The sequence below is a fragment of the Pelmatolapia mariae genome, linkage group LG3_W (assembly GCF_036321145.2).
Source record: "Pelmatolapia mariae isolate MD_Pm_ZW linkage group LG3_W, Pm_UMD_F_2, whole genome shotgun sequence".
Lineage (NCBI taxonomy): Eukaryota > Metazoa > Chordata > Actinopteri > Cichliformes > Cichlidae > Pelmatolapia > Pelmatolapia mariae.
In genome coordinates this window covers 14,120,205-14,136,019 of record NC_086229.1, presented here as the reverse complement: position 1 = coordinate 14,136,019, position 15,815 = coordinate 14,120,205, and the positions used below count along the sequence as shown (strand labels likewise).

General features: G+C 43.2%; 1 protein-coding gene across 1 annotated transcript; it reads right to left on the bottom strand.

Moving 5' to 3' along the window:
• Positions 1–864: 864 nt before the first annotated feature.
• LOC134620679 (low affinity immunoglobulin gamma Fc region receptor II-like) lies at positions 865–4,731 on the bottom strand. The gene is made up of 5 exons (XM_065470118.1): positions 4,701–4,731; positions 3,105–3,368; positions 2,780–3,025; positions 2,446–2,622; positions 865–920 (listed from the first exon to the last, which is right to left on the bottom strand). The coding sequence occupies exons 1-5, from the start codon at positions 4,729–4,731 to the stop codon at positions 865–867; spliced, it is 774 nt and encodes a 257-aa protein (XP_065326190.1).
• Positions 4,732–15,815: the final 11,084 nt, after the last annotated feature.

Below are 15,815 nucleotides of genomic sequence, written 5' to 3'. Positions count from 1 at the left end.
GGACACACAAAGTGTTCTTTATTGTGAAGCAACCCACAGCTCTCCAGCATGCACTGGCGTGAGGTTCACACCTGCATGAGGAAAGTGAAGCAATTAATCGGTACATAAAATACCTGCTACCTCACAAAATAATGCTGTCCCGTTTGTTGTTGCTTTCTCAATGACAAAGAAGAAAAGTCCAGTGGCTGCATTTTTTTTTAAATTTCCTTAAAATATCTGCAAGTATCTAAATTCAACACAGTGTAGAGGGGGAAAGGATCTGTGTCAATGGTTAGGATTGTAAACATTTTCTACCATGCAATTACATATACGCATATAACCATAACAATAAAGCATTTTTTTAGTATTTAAATAAAGCAGAACAGGAAGAAGTCATAGTTTTCTAAACTCTTTCCAAGAAAGGGTAACTTAAAAATGTGACAGTTATTGGCAACACTAAAGGGAAGTTATGATTCTTTAGAAGGAGCTGAACAATCGCATGTTTGAAAGTTGATAAAAGGACTAATTTTGATAAACAGTAATTGCAATGTTCATAAAAAAAGAAATCCAAAAACAAGATAACTTCAGATTAACATTTTGTGACACATTTATTTTAGTTGTGATTGATTTTTCCAAAAATTACACATTGTGTGCAACGCTTAAAAACAAATGAGTTATGACTTGATGCTCAGTCAAAAAAAACAAAGAATTTTTGTCAACATTTAAAAAATCTTGAGCTTTATTTGTTCATTTGATAGGTGTCATGTAATATTTTCTGATTTATCTCTTTAATTTTGATGTCTGAAAATATAAAAAAATAATAACTTCAACCAAGATCAATAAAATAAGAATTCTAATGAATTTCTCCATCTGTACAGGTTCAGTTCAGAAGTAATGCTCTGTAGTAACGTCATCCCTCTTCTTCTCAAATGGCTGCTCATCTTCAGTAGACAGGGTCACCACCATAGAAGCAAAATTGAAAGAAAATATAGATCAACTTAAAAAAAGTTTTAAGTGATTTTTTTCCATTTTATATCCTGACTTTTTAGTATTTTTATCTTTTATTTATATGTCACTGTCAGTAGCAGCATTTAAAGCACAGTATTTACATGTTTTCCTGTGATGTACACTAGATTTGTGAAATCTCAACACCAACAGTACTAAAGTTAGACGTTGTTACAGATGGCTCTAACAGAGGGTGTATAGAACTGTCATTCACTTGAGAGGCATGCTGCTTCTGAACTGAGGTGAGCAAATTTTTTGTGCAAATACAAATACTTTAAGCATGGGTCCATTCATAGTATGCGTTTGTGTTTCAGTTAGCTAAACATGTATACATGCCCACATATTACTAACCAATTAAGCAACAACTCACCTGAGAAAATGAAGTTACTCCCCTAAGTTACCTTTATACATCAGGGCGTTTGGAGCAGTGCTGGTAGTAGCTACAGATATGGCCATGTAGCATGTACCCTTAAATTTTTAGCAGAAGATTGTTGTGATATGAGCTGAGTTATAATATTTGTTTCGTTTTGCTAATCCTAAAAAAGTTGATTCTGTTGATCTGAATGTAACATTTTCAGTGGGAGAGACTCTTCATTTCTCATTTAAGCGACTTCTTCACTCTCAACTAACAGCTCACCGCCTCTCATCAAGGGCAACTTCAGACTGAGACAGAGTCCAGCCCTTCTCTAGGAGATTAGTTTCAGAGCCCAAGCTGTGGATTGAGGTGAGCCTGATTGTATCTAGCCAGTACCTCAAGCACTAACTCCAGCTAGTTTCGGTAGTCAGGGATTGGTCTGCCAGGCACCATGGACTAAGGTCCGGCCACCAGATACTTGCTCTCTGGCACAGTCCCCCGGTCTGGTTACAGTGCCACGATTATTAGTTTGCATTGAGTTTTAGTGTAGGTTATGTTTCACATTGGTCTTCTGGGTTAGTCTGTCATGTGTGTCTTCTCTGTGTGTTTCATGTTGTCAAGCCTGCGTTTCATTGAACCCGACAACATATAGATCCCATGGGACGCATAAAGTCCTCCACCACGATGAGGTAGCAATTCACGGAGGGAACTAACATAAAGCTGAGGCAAAATAGTAACATATTCAAAACTTGACACACAATGGCGCACACTCAAAGTACTCTAATCAGAATATATATGGAAATAAACTGAAACTATTAATAAAGGTTCATGATACATAAAACATGAACACTGAATATAAAAACAGATAAACAGGAATCAGACAGGACTCCTGAGAAGACTTCAATGTCCCAAAAGTTCAAAAATCTGGGTCACAGAGCCAGAAACCACTATGAGCACCGCTTGGTGACAGTAAGCAGAAGAAGTGTCTTCACAGGAAGATATGCAGAGGAAATGTACACTGTATTTAAGAAATGTAAGATGAGAAAGAAATTTAATTGATTTGTGTCACCTGACTTGTAAGTTTAATAAATTAATCAGAGTTTTACCTTTAGGTTTTTCTCGATACAAAGAAACCATGAGGATAGTGGAGATGAAGTATGGACAGAACACCAGCAGATGGCGGATCAGGGTCAATGCAAGCTGGAGAGGGTTTGAGCCCTCTGCTAGGTCTTCAGAGGTGTCCAAGGCGTAGGTGATGGGTGAGGTGGTGGTTGAGGACTTACCTGTAGAGAGAGTCCCACCTGATCAGATAAATATGTGGATGAAAAAAGTGGTGATATCAGAGTGAAGCTTCTATCCAAATTCAATTCGATTTCATTTATGTAATATTTATTTGTATATTATATATACAAAATTAGAAATTGGATGAAGGCTCCTCACCTGTGACAGTGATCCAGCTGGATGGAGACTCTCCATGACCGCTGATGTCACACTTGTAGAGGCCTTCATCAGACCTGGAAACATGCTGGATGGTCATGTAACCTGTAGGCTGCTTCCTGATGAGGGAGCCATCTTTATAGAAAGCAGCTGGGAGGTTGGAGGGAGTGGTCTTTGTTTTACAGAGCAGAGTGACGTCATCTCCCTCCATCACAGGGAGGACAGGACTCTGCAGGATCACTGATCCACCTCAACACAGAGACAAACTACAGCATTTCATCCATTTACACACAGCTTCATCAACACTAACTCCACACACTCAGCTTACCAGTGACTGTCAGGTTAACCATGTTACTGATGGGACCCTCTCTGGACTCACACCAGTAAACTCCACTGTCCAGTGGGTCGATGAATTGAATCTCACAAGAAGAACCTGTATACCTTCCCCATTTAACTCCACACTGGGTCATTTGTTGTTTGCTTGTGTTTCTCCTCAGAGTCCATCCAGCAGAGCTGTCATCCTCCTCACAGCTCAGAGACACAAAGTCATATTCAAAGAACTGAGAGCTGCTGGGACTTACAGTCAGACGAGCTGTAGTGAAAAAGAGGAATATGTCCAAATAATAATTAAAACATCAGTTTTTTTCATATGTAAGGAGATTTTGGTGACAGTTTTGGAGCAGATTGTTGTTAAAATTAAATCTTCTCTGAATCTTTGTTCACAGTCTATGAAGTGACTTCTATGTGAAGGCCTAGAACTCACTGGATGTGCTGTTAATGCTCTGAGTGCCTCAATACTTCTCTTTAGCAATACAAACTGATTCCAACACAAACTCCACATAAGGGCAAAAACATTACTCATAATGCTTTATGAAGGAAGCTAAGTTTGGCCAGCTACATTGTCTGTGTTACCAAGTAAGTTAGTCAGAGGAAAGCTGCATCTATAAAGATAGTCTGGACAAACTCCCTGTCCTCCCTGTAATATGATTTTACGATGGCAAACCACTGAGAAAGATTTTTTGTCACAATGAATGAGCGGACTCAAGCGCAGGACTCTGTTACTGTTGAATATAAACATTTTATTTACACAATCACTGAGTATCATATGCAAAATGCGAGGGGAAGGGCGCTCCAGAAAATCCAGGGAAGGTGGAGGGAAAACCACACTCTTCTTTGACCGCACACGCCACTCAAAACAATCATAACTCCAGGAGTGGAAACTGGAATGGGTCCAAGAAAATGAGTGTTGTACAAAGATCCAGTGATGAGAAACACTGAGCCGTTGCTTTTAGTAGTGGCTGCAGTGTAAGGACAACGCTGATCGTTTGCAGGTGCGTGGGCCAGAGGCAGGAACCCACAATGACATCCACCCCAGCAACAGAGAGCGAGAGATAATAATAACAACAACCTCATGGAAACACAAGGAACCATGACATTTGTAGCATTAATGCAGCCTTCTTGCTACACTAAAACTTTCTTAAAATGTTTTTAGATGATGGTTGCTTGAATGCTGATAGAAGACATTTACTGACCTTTGTTTGTTGTGCAGCACATCACTGAGCTGAAAACTAAAGACACACTGAAGGTGTTAGTTTGAGGTTTGGCACTTGACATGTTGCAAGGAAGTGACAAACTTATATTTTTTTCTTGTTGGAGAGAAACGGCACACAAATGCTTTCTGAACTTATCCCTGTTAATTGTTTGCAAAGGTGAGTTAGATTAGTGAACAATTCAGATATTCTAAAACTGAGGTTTTTGTAGCAAACATTTTTATCATTTGTCCTATGTTAATGATCAACTATATTTATCCTGAGAACAACTGAGTACTTATTCAGCTAAAATCTTTTACAATAGTATGTCTCACATGGAGAAAGCCCTTACTGTCAAATCTCAGTCCAGAGAGAAACTCGATACGTGTACTCACCGAGTTGCCTCAGTAGAGCCGTTATCTTCATATTGCATCACTGTGAAGTCACACCTGCACACTGATCAGATCTTCCGCCAGAATCACTGCTTCCGTCTTCCGAGGTGTAATTTTTTTCTTAAACAATTTCCTGAGATAGTGTAATGTGAATAGTTTAAAGTAAAACACTGAATCTGACTGTGTCCTCACTGACAGGCAAATTTCTGTAATTTTGTAAGGATTAATAAAGTTTTTGGATTTTGAAACTTGGATGGCTGTTTTAATAGGATTTTCTATCATTTTGCATATGAAATGATGGACAAATTATTCTACAATACTGACGCAATCTGCTGTTTAGAAGCAATGTCAGATGGAGGGTGTTCTGTGTGTCTGACAGCTTCTCTCTGCTTTAAACGTGCTCAGGAAGAGAACACAAAACATGCAGCTGCAGGCTTTCAGTGAACACAGAAACAACAGCAATGTGTCAAGAACAGGAAGTGGTGTTGGGTCGGGGGGTGGGGGGGGCTAAAGTGTATGCAAAGAACTATTTGTCCAGTAGGTGTCACCCTTTTTGTTTAGAACAAATACAGTGTCAGTGTTAATGGAAAATTGCACTGAGTAGTCAGTATAAGCTTTTAATTATATAAGTTTACTTGTGATAGAATACTGCATGACGACCTTTTCCTTGCTTAGAACTGATTGTTCTTTATAAAACGTGTTCTGATATTTTTATCTGAATCTTCGAACAGTGATAGTAAGAAGTCGAACAAGCAGTTCTGACCTCGCGCGCGCGCACACACACACACACACACACACAATCACATACGCACATGCTCATGTCACTGAACAAATGTATTAATTTTTCTTGTGTATAAATAAAGACAACTGCAAGAACAGAGTGCGCACCTCACAGGGTCCCCACTCTGATGTGAGCGCTCTGTGACCGTCCTTGCAAGTAAAAATCTGCAGCGTGTGTGTGTCCACTCTCTGACTCTCAGCTGAAGAAGTGTCATTTAGAATAAATCTCTTGACAGTCAGCAAAGCATTTGATGCTACACACAACTACAAATATGGAGTTCTCTAGCATATCGAGACTATCTCTCCACACCGTGACATATTCGTTTTGTACGGGGTACAACCCCCCTTGGTTGTGGCGCGTGGATACTTCTTTAAGACACTCCGGCCACGCCCTACAGCTCACGTATAAAACAGCTGTGCAGACGTGACACCGATGATTGTTTGATCTCCACTTGTGTTATGTTGTGCGTGTGAGTGACTTCCTTCAAGAGTGTTGTGTGTGAAAGCGTCCGTCCGTCAGGAGCCTTTTTCAACAGTCTCCCTGGGCACTGCCTCTCCCATGTCATTCCTTAGCTTGGCTAGCCTTTAGCTGGTTTCCCTCAGCCCCGGTTCCCCTTGCTTGGTTCCCCTTAGCTGGTTTCCCTCAGCCCCGGTTCCCCTTAGCTGGCCCCGGTGTTCCCTAGTTGTACTCCCGTGGCCCGGTTCCTTCACCGATCGAGCTAGCGTCTGTGTGTGTGGCTATCGAGCTGTGTTCTCTCGGCATGCTGCCTGCTTCGCAGGCTTCGCGCCGCTGGGACCTTGCTGTGCTATGGCCGGCGAGTCAGAGCATTCTCCGGTCTTTAGGTTGTGTGGCGTTGCCCGCAGCTTGGGTTAACACAGCCAGCGGGACTCCGCTCGTAGCTCGGCTACATTGGGGAAAGGTGTCTGAATTCCAAGCATATGCTTTAACGTCAGCAACTGTGACACAGAAGCAAATAAACTTAAGGGGAAAGGCCCTCTCTTAGTGAGGGCCTATCTCTCCACCTTCAGGCCGCTCAGAGACGCGTTCCGATCAAACTATGACCGGTGTCACGTCTGCAAAGCTGTTTTATAAGTGAGCTGTGGGTCGTGGCCAGGCATACCGGAGTGTCATAAAGAAGTATCCACGCACCATGACCAAGGGGGGTCGTACCCCGTACATATGGAATATGTAACAGTGTGGAGACATAGTCTCTCACTAAGAGAACCAAGGTTACACCGTAACCGTACAATTTTGCAGTGCAGTGATCTCTAGGTGCTATGGTGTAACCATTGCCATTGCCAGTCTAATAATGTAAATAACATTATACTGACAATGCTATTACAGTCATATCTATATATATCTATATCTATATCTATATATATATATCTATATATCTATATATTATATATAGATATATATAGATATATAGATAGATATAGATATACATAGATAGATAGATAGATAGATATAGATATATATATATATAGATATATATAGATAGAAAGTTGAGAGCTCTGCCCACCCGGGGTAAGTCTTCTGACTTATCCCACTTTATTGAACGGTAGCCGCTAAAAGACTAGTTCCTGTCGCTGCCCTTTTTTTCTTCTTTTTTTTTTATAGCGCGCTGGAGCGGAGAACACGGACAGGAAGGCGAGGACGCCGCCGGGTTTCCCCCTTCTGCACCGCTTGCCTGGATTGTAAATGTTTAGTGACTTTTATACTGTGGCGGACGCCACTGGATTTTTAATGTTGTGTTTTATTGATTTCTATTGTGTTGTTCCCTGGCCAGGGTTGTTTTAATTCATTTTACATTTTTAACTGTTTAAATATAATAGATTATATTTTAGTCATACAGTTTTTAATTCGTTTGCATTCCCTTGGCTGCTCCACTGCTCTGTCTATTTTGAGGAAGGTTTCCCTCCACTGTGCAAAAATCACCTTCGCTCTGTTACAAATACATATAATATTGGCAATATAATATTTACATTACCACAGTTAGATGATTTTAGTCTCATGAACAACGTTAGCTACTTGTTATTTACTAGCTAATCTTAAAATGACTGTTCAGTACGGAAATGAAGCCCATCAATCATGTTTTACAGTCCTGTGGTCTCAGCTTCAGATACTCAACTGATCAAAGTGTTGTCATGACAAAAATGAATGACCAACAAAACATTTTTTCTCCTTCATTTCTGCTGTATGACACGTTTCTCGCGGTTAGTATCATGGTTGCTAGGCAACCTGAACAGCGCGACGAAGGCTAGACCGTCCCATTTCACAAGCCTCTCACTTCCGCACTTCCCGTACTTGTAGTACGCACCGTCCGTAGTACGCGTAGTGTGCGTACTTCAAGCGTGCATACCCTGAATTGGGACACAGCCAGGTTGTGTGAGTAGGTGAAGAGCCTGAGAAGTTTTAATTGTCTGCTACACAAACAGTTGTTTTAAACCTCTACAGCAGAGGTTCGAGGTACAGGCTGTTTTTCCTTTAGTTCTTTTTTTTAAATTTGTTGAAATGTATTTGATGTTTATTGTATTTTATGTTTTTAGTAGTGATTTTAGAAGATAAGCCAGGTGTGCAGCAAACACAGTTGTCTGCTGGAGGTATGTTAACTTAATATATCTGACTGATATTGACCCTCTTGTCCCGTTTATTCTGGGCTCGTTCCTGTAAGAGCTTTGGGCCTGAAAGTTTGCACAAGTAGTATAGAGGCCCTTAGCGAGCACTCGGTGGCTTTTACTCGCTACATCTGGAGACTTTAACACTAGAAGTCCCAGAGAAGAGCCATTTGGCTTTTCTACCTATAAAACCCACCGTCGAGCCAAATGGCTGGTAGGCTTTTAGCTAATATCCTTAATCACCTGTGAACAGCTGCTTTTGTTATGTAAATAAGGTGGGGCCATGCTGAATCACTTGGAGTGGTTAGTTTCCTGAGCCACAAGGAAACTTGTGTTTCAGTTTGCCTTAGGGAGAAATCAACACACATTGGTGTATTTCCTTTGTTGCTGAGATTTATTGATAAAACAGTACAAAAAAACAAAAATAAAAAAACAACCATTTGTACACATATTTACAAATAACAATAAAAAGTGAGTGAGTACATTTCAACATTTTCAGCAATCACTCACAATCCTGGCACTGCCATGGTATCTGTAGTCTGCATTTAGCACATGTGTATCTGTAGCAGTGAACACATCGCACAGTGGCATGATTGTTCTTGCATTTGTGTTTGACCTGACACGTGGCTCTTTTTCCAGGGCTAGGTGTGGAGGGTTGTGTCTGAAGCAACTGTTCTTTTCTTGCCTTCTTCCCAGCCATATGAGAGTTAGCCAACTCTCTTGCAAACTCCACCAGGAAGTCCACCCGTCTTTCCTGCGTCCCGGTGCATGCTTGATACAGCACATGTGCATTCAGTGCTGCCATGTCAATCATGTTATAGAACACGGCAACTGGCCAGCGCCGTGTTCCTCTGCGGACCGTGTACTCCCGCACCATCTGGTCCATCACATCCACGCCACACTTTGTGGTGTTGTAAAGGGTGACAGTGTTTGGCTTCCTTTTGGTGGTGTTATCAGTCTGAACCACGCTGTGCATGCTGCTAAGAATATAGACTGTCTTATTGCGTTTGGCCGCATACGCCGTCAGCGTGGCAGCAGTGGTTGAAAACACCTAAGAAATAAGATAAATTGTTATTTCCATAGCACTTTTACACACAATGAAACACATAAACATAGAACCACAAAAGACCTGCAGCCTACCTGAGTGGTGAATTCATTGCGATTTGTGTATCTAGCGGATTGAGGAATTTCCCGGCGAATCTTGTTGACTGTGCCGAGGATGGTGGTTTTCCGTCTAAGAAGTTTTTGCGCAAGTGAAAGCGATGTGAAGAAATTGTCCGTGGTAACATTTCTGCCCTTGTCTAGGAATGGTTCCATCAGCCTCATCACTACATTTTCAGACAGTCTCTCCCCACTGGGACGATTGGGGTCCTTGCCAAGATATAGGAGGACATTGCAAATGTACTTGGATTTTAGGTCGCAGGCCACCCAAAACTTGATCCCAAACCTGTCAGGTTTACTTGCAATATACTGCAGGAAACAGCACCGAGTCTTTGATGGGAAGAGCTGTTCATCAACGGTGATATGTAGACCAGGGTTGTAGCACGTGATGCAGTTGGTGACAAATGATCCCCACACACTGGAAACTGCAGCGAACTTATCAGTCTTTGCTCGATCACTGCGGGTGGACCTGTCATCAAAGCGTAGGTGTTGCATGATGTCTTGGAAGCGGTTACGCGGCATAGTTCCAATGATCTGTGAGTTTCCCAGGTTTGCTGACCAGCAGTCACGTAGTCATGGAACCCTAGTAACCCCCCGCAAGATCAAGATCTTTGATCAAGATCAAGATCAAGATCAAAGACTCTGTGCTGTTTCCTGCAGTATATTGCAAGTAAACCTGACAGGTTTGGGATCAAGTTTTGGGTGGCCTGCGACCTAAAATCCAAGTACATTTGCAATGTCCTCCTATATCTTGGCAAGGACCCCAATCGTCCCAGTGGGGAGAGACTGTCTGAAAATGTAGTGATGAGGCTGATGGAACCATTCCTAGACAAGGGCAGAAATGTTACCACGGACAATTTCTTCACATCGCTTTCACTTGCGCAAAAACTTCTTAGACGGAAAACCACCATCCTCGGCACAGTCAGCAAGATTCGCCGGGAAATTCCTCAATCCGCTAGATACACAAATCGCAATGAATTCACCACTCAGGTAGGCTGCAGGTCTTTTGTGGTTCTATGTTTATGTGTTTCATTGTGTGTAAAAGTGCTATGGAAATAACAATTTATCTTATTTCTTAGGTGTTTTCAACCTCTGCTGCCACGCTGACGGCGTATGCGGCCAAACGGAATAAGACAGTCTATATTCTTAGCAGCATGCACAGCGTGGTTCAGACTGATAACACCACCAAAAGGAAGCCAAACACTGTCACCCTTTACAACACCACAAAGTGTGGCGTGGATGTGATGGACCAGATGGTGCGGGAGTACACGGTCCTATAACATGATTGACATGGCAGCACTGAATGCACATGTGCTGTATCAAGCATGCACCGGGACGCAGGAAAGACGGGTGGACTTCCTGGTGGAGTTTGCAAGAGAGTTGGCTAACTCTCATATGGCTGGGAAGAAGGCAAGAAAAGAACAGTTGCTTCGGACACAACCCTCCACACCTAGCCCTGGAAAAAGAGCCACGTGTCAGGTCAAACACAAATGCAAGAACAATCATGCCACTGTGCGATGTGTTCACTGCTACAGATACACATGTGCTAAATGCAGACTACAGATACCATGGCAGTGCCAGGAATGTGAGTGATTGAAATGTACTCACTCACTTTTTATTATTATCTGTAAATATGTGTACAAATGGTTGTTTTTGTAGAAATATTTTTTGTTTTTTTTGTACTGTTTTTATCAATAAATCTTTTGGAGATTTATTTTCCTGGATGATTGAGAATGCATCATTTTTCTTTTTCTTTTTCTTTTTTTTCTTTCCCTCTTTCTTTCTCCACATTCTCTCCTCCAGTCAAGTCTGTCCCGTATTCAGCAAGTGAAAATAAAATAAACAATAAAAAGTTGAATCAAATGGACCATTACGGCAAGGCTGGGATGGTCCATTTGGTAAAGTAAATCCGTTGGGCATCTTTCTTCGCCTTTAGACAATAATTCTGATGGCAAAAGAACCAAACGGGACAGGTTAAAAAAAAAAAGAGAATGCATCAAGACGAACACAAAATGAAGTTCACAGCTTTTAGCAGTTCCCCCTCCCCACACACAAACAAAGAGGCAGTTTGCAGTTTGCACACTCCCCCACTCCCCTCCACAATTCTCAGGTAACGACCCAATTTACATATGAATTGATGCTAACAGACTAGCCAAGTTAGCTTCCACTTGGCTGACAGAGGGTTAGAAAAGCCTGGGACTTCTAGTGTTAATCATGCCACACTGGATTCTACTCTGGCTGCTTTTCACCAGTTTTTGAATTGTCCCACAAGGAGCAACAGGACAATTGACCTACTGTATGCTAATGTGAGAGATGCATACAGAGCCAACCCCCTCCCCCCACTAGGAAAGTCAGACCACAACCTGGTTTACCTACAGCCACAATACACACCCCTCGTCCAAAGGCAGCCTGTCACAACACGCTCCATCAGGAGATGGACCCCAGAAAAGGAGGATGCTCTGAGAGACTGCTATGACACCACAGACTGGGATGTGCTTCTGAGCCCACATGGTGAGGACATAGAGGGGGCAATGCACTGTCTGATAGACTACCTCAACTTTTGTGTGGACACGGTCGCCCCTGCTAAGACGGTACGGTGTTATGGGGCGATCGTGGCTCAAGAGTTGGGAGCTCGCCTTGTAATTGGAAGGTTCCCGGTTCGAGCCCCGGCTTGGACAGTCTCGGCCGTTGTGTCCTTGGGCAAGACACTTCACCTGCTGGTGGTGGTCAGAGGGCCCGGTGGCGCCAGTGTTCGGCAGCCTCGCCTCTGTCAGTGCGCCCCAGGGTGGCTGTGGCTACAATGTGGCTTGCCATCACCAGTGTGTGAATGTGTGCGTGAATGGGTGGATGACTGGATATGTAAAGCGCTTTGGGGTCCTTAGGGACGATTAAAGTGTTATATAAATACAGGCCATTTACCATTTTATCCTAATAACAAACCGTGGGTAACACAGGAAGTCACAGCTGTTCTCAACATGAAAAAGAAGGCTTTCAGGAGCAAAATGAAGGAGGAGATGAAAGCAGCACAGCAGGAGGTGAAACGCTGCCTGAGGGAAGCAAAGGACACCTACAGGAGGAAGGTGGAGCAGAAGTTGGAGAGGACCAATATGAGGGAGGTCTGGAATGGTGTGAAAACCATCACAGGCCACAACACCAAGAAAAGCACAGTGGGGGGGACTGCGGAGAAGGCAAACGAACTCAACAACTTCTTCAACAGGTTTGACCAGCCCACAACCCCCCCACCCTCACCTTTACTACAGAGCCCTCTCCCCACCCTCCTACCTCCCTCGCTTCCCCCCCTTCCTGACATTATGACACCCCCCTCCTCCAATCGCTCTCTCAGCGGCAAGACGTCTTCTTCCACCCCTCCCCCCCACCCCACCCCCCTCCCAATCATCTCCCAGTGTCACAGTTGATCAGGTCAGGAGACAACTGAGGAAGCTTCGCCCCAGAAAGGCAGCAGGCCCAGACAAGGTGTGTCCCAGGATGCTAAAGGCGTGTGCTGCTGAAATTGGGGAGCTGCTACAATGAGGCTTCAATCTCAGTCTGCGACTGGGAAGAGTGCCCACCCTATGGAAGACATCCTGCATCGTCCCGGTCCCCAAAAGGAACCGGCCCAATGAGCTGAATGACTTCCGACCGGTGGCACTGACATCACATCTTATGAAGACTCTAGAGCGGCTCTTCCTCAACCTCCTCCGACCACAGGTGCAACAGGCCCAGGACCCACTACAGTTCGCATACAAGGCGGGTGTCGGAGTGGAGGATGCCATCCTGTACCTCCTGCATAGAGCCCACTCACACCTGGATGGGGGAAAAGGCACGGTCAGGATCCTGTTTCTTGACTTTTCCAGTGCCTTTAATACCATCTGGCCCTGTATGCTTCAGGAAAAACTGAACAGGATGGAGGTGGACCCCTGCCTGGTCGCTTGGATCTCCGACTACCTCACTGACAGACCACAGTACGTAGGGCTGAAGAACATCACATCTGACACTGTGGTCAGCAGCACAGAAGCACCACAGGGAACTGTGCCGTCCCCTCTTCTCTTCACCCTGTACACCTCTGACTTCTGCTACAACTCTGAATTATGCCATATTCAGAAGTTTGCAGATGACACAGCCGTCATGGGGTGTATCTGGGATAATCAGGAAGAGGAGTACAGAAGTCTGGTGAGGAACTTTGTCGCATGGAGTCACACAAACCACCTGCAACTCAACACCTCAAAGACTAAGGAACTGGTTGTGGACTTCGGGAGGTCCAGAGAAGGTCCACTGCCGGTTCAGATAGAGGGGGAGGAGGTGGAGGTGGTCAACAAGTACAAGGACCTCGGGCTGTGGGTGGACAACAAACTGGACTGGTCATGCAACACAGAGCACCTGTATAAAAAAGCCCAAAGCTGACTGTACTTCCTCAGGAGGCTGAGGTCTTTTAACATCTGCAGGAAGCTCCTGAGGATGTTTTACCAGTCAGTGGTTGCTGGAGTACTTTTTTATGCTGTAGTGTGCTGGGGGAGCAGCACAGCAAAGAAGGACTCATCCAGGCTGGAGGAACTGATCAGGAAGGCTAGCTCTGTGGTCGGCATGAAGCTGGACACTCTGGTGTCAGTGGCAGAGAGAAGGACACTAAAGAAACTGCTGGACATTATGGACAATGCTGGGCATCCTCTGCACACGGCCATAAACAACCAGAGGAGTCTGTTCAGTGACAGGTTGCTTCTCCCAAAGACAAGAACTTAACAGACTTAAAAACTCCTTTGTCCCACACGCCATCAGACTGTTTAACTCCTCTCTGGAGGGGAGAGGGAGGGGAAACAGGAGGACAAAGGAGGGGGGAACAACTAAGCTGTAGTGCCTTTTTCACTTCACTGTGCAATACCTTTGTTAAATAGTCAACTGTGCAATAGAGTTCAATACTGGAAATGTGCAATTCAATTGTATTTTTATTTTAATTTTTTTTATTCCTATGTATTCTATTAATCCCTTTTGTATATTTTATTTATATATGTCTCTGTATTTATATGTGTGTGTGTATATATAATATTCTGTCACGCTCTGTAATTTCTGTCGGTGCTGTGCTTTTGGAAACCAGATTTCCCAGAGGAACCCACCCGAGGGATTAATAAAGTTTTATCTTATCTCTTATCTTATCTTAGTAGTCCTGATTTTGAACTGTTGTAGTCCTGTTTTAATTCCGGATCAGTTCTGGGTTTGGTTGAATTGGGGTTTAGTCCTCGTGTCTTGATACGGCCCTGACTTTGTTCTGCCTTGCTGCTCAATTAAAAAAAGTAGTGTAAGGTGTCCTGCATATGTGATATATATTTTTCCCAATTCCCCCCCCCCCCCGACTTGCAGGCAAAAGTGGCCTATATGGCAGAGTTCAATCAGAAAACCACTACTGGGGAACTGCTGATGTTCTGTTGCAATGAATCATGGGATGGCATTTGATCCACTGTTCTAAAGGAAGTGCGGCGTGGTGGTCAAGGGGTGTTACGATTAGGTTTGCAACAATTCCACCTAGGTCATTTTCACCAGTAGAAATTATGAAGATGAACTCTTTAAACAAGATAACCAAAAGGCTACAGAGGTCTAAAAATGGACTACTGAGACAGATTTGTTCCAATATTAAAATGGCTTTATTAAATATATTTTATTTAAAAGAACAATTAAAAGCAGTTGCAGTCTGGATTGCAATAAAAGTTGACTGTAGCACAGCTTGTCGGCTGTAGTAGTGTCCTAAATTAAATAAAACAAAAAAGTACGGAGCTGGACTCAAGGAAAGTAAAGGTTGAAACCTAATCTTAAAAGTAGAGATAGTGTATGTCTCCTGAATCCAAACTGGAAGCTGGTTCCAGAGAAGAGGGGCCTGAAAACTGAAGGCTCTGTCTCCCATTCATCATCTATCCTCAAAACAAAAACTTTTATGTTTTTGCCTCTTTCATCTCTTTGTGTGGGTAAGCCCCTGTGATTGACACAACAGTAGGACTGTCTTTTACGTTTGTAAGTTACTTTGTAACCTCCCACCTCTTGTTAGCCTCCAAATAATATGACTATTTAAATGGTTGTAAGTTTTATTTTGTAAGTTTTACTTTTTCAGTGATTTGCCCAAGAGCCCAGGTTACACAATAAAAAACCTTTGTTTTATTTTTCTCAGGAGGACTTTCCACTCTTCCTTCCCACTCCAGAGAATACCACTTTGTGAACCAGAAAATGAACTGGGCCAAAGCTCAGAGTGACTGCAAAGAATACTTCATTGACTTGGTCACCATCTACAACAGCGACATCAACCAATTGCTTCTCTCAGTGTCACCAAGGGTTAATGTTAATGTTAATGGGTTTGGATAGGGGTCTATGATGATCGTTACAGCTGGAAGTGGTCCATGGCGGAAAAGCTATTTTATGTTAGCAGTACACATGAATTTTTGATCTGGGCTAACGGCCAACCAGACTGTCAAAATACAAAGGAATACTGTGTGGCTCTTGCAGGACAAACACAGATATATGATAGACCCTGTGGAGGTTCTTACCCTTTCCTGTGTTATGATGGTATAAAAAAAATGT

Coding starts and splice junctions, on each gene's coding strand:
- LOC134620679 (XM_065470118.1), bottom strand. CDS start 4,731: ATGAAGATAACGGCTCTACTGAGGCAACTCG. Junction 3,369..4,700: donor GGCTCTACTGAGGCAACTCG/GTGAGTACACGT, acceptor TTTTCACTACAG/CTCGTCTGACTGTAAGTCCC. Junction 2,623..2,779: donor CAGCTGGATCACTGTCACAG/GTGAGGAGCCTT, acceptor CTCTCTCTACAG/GTAAGTCCTCAACCACCACC.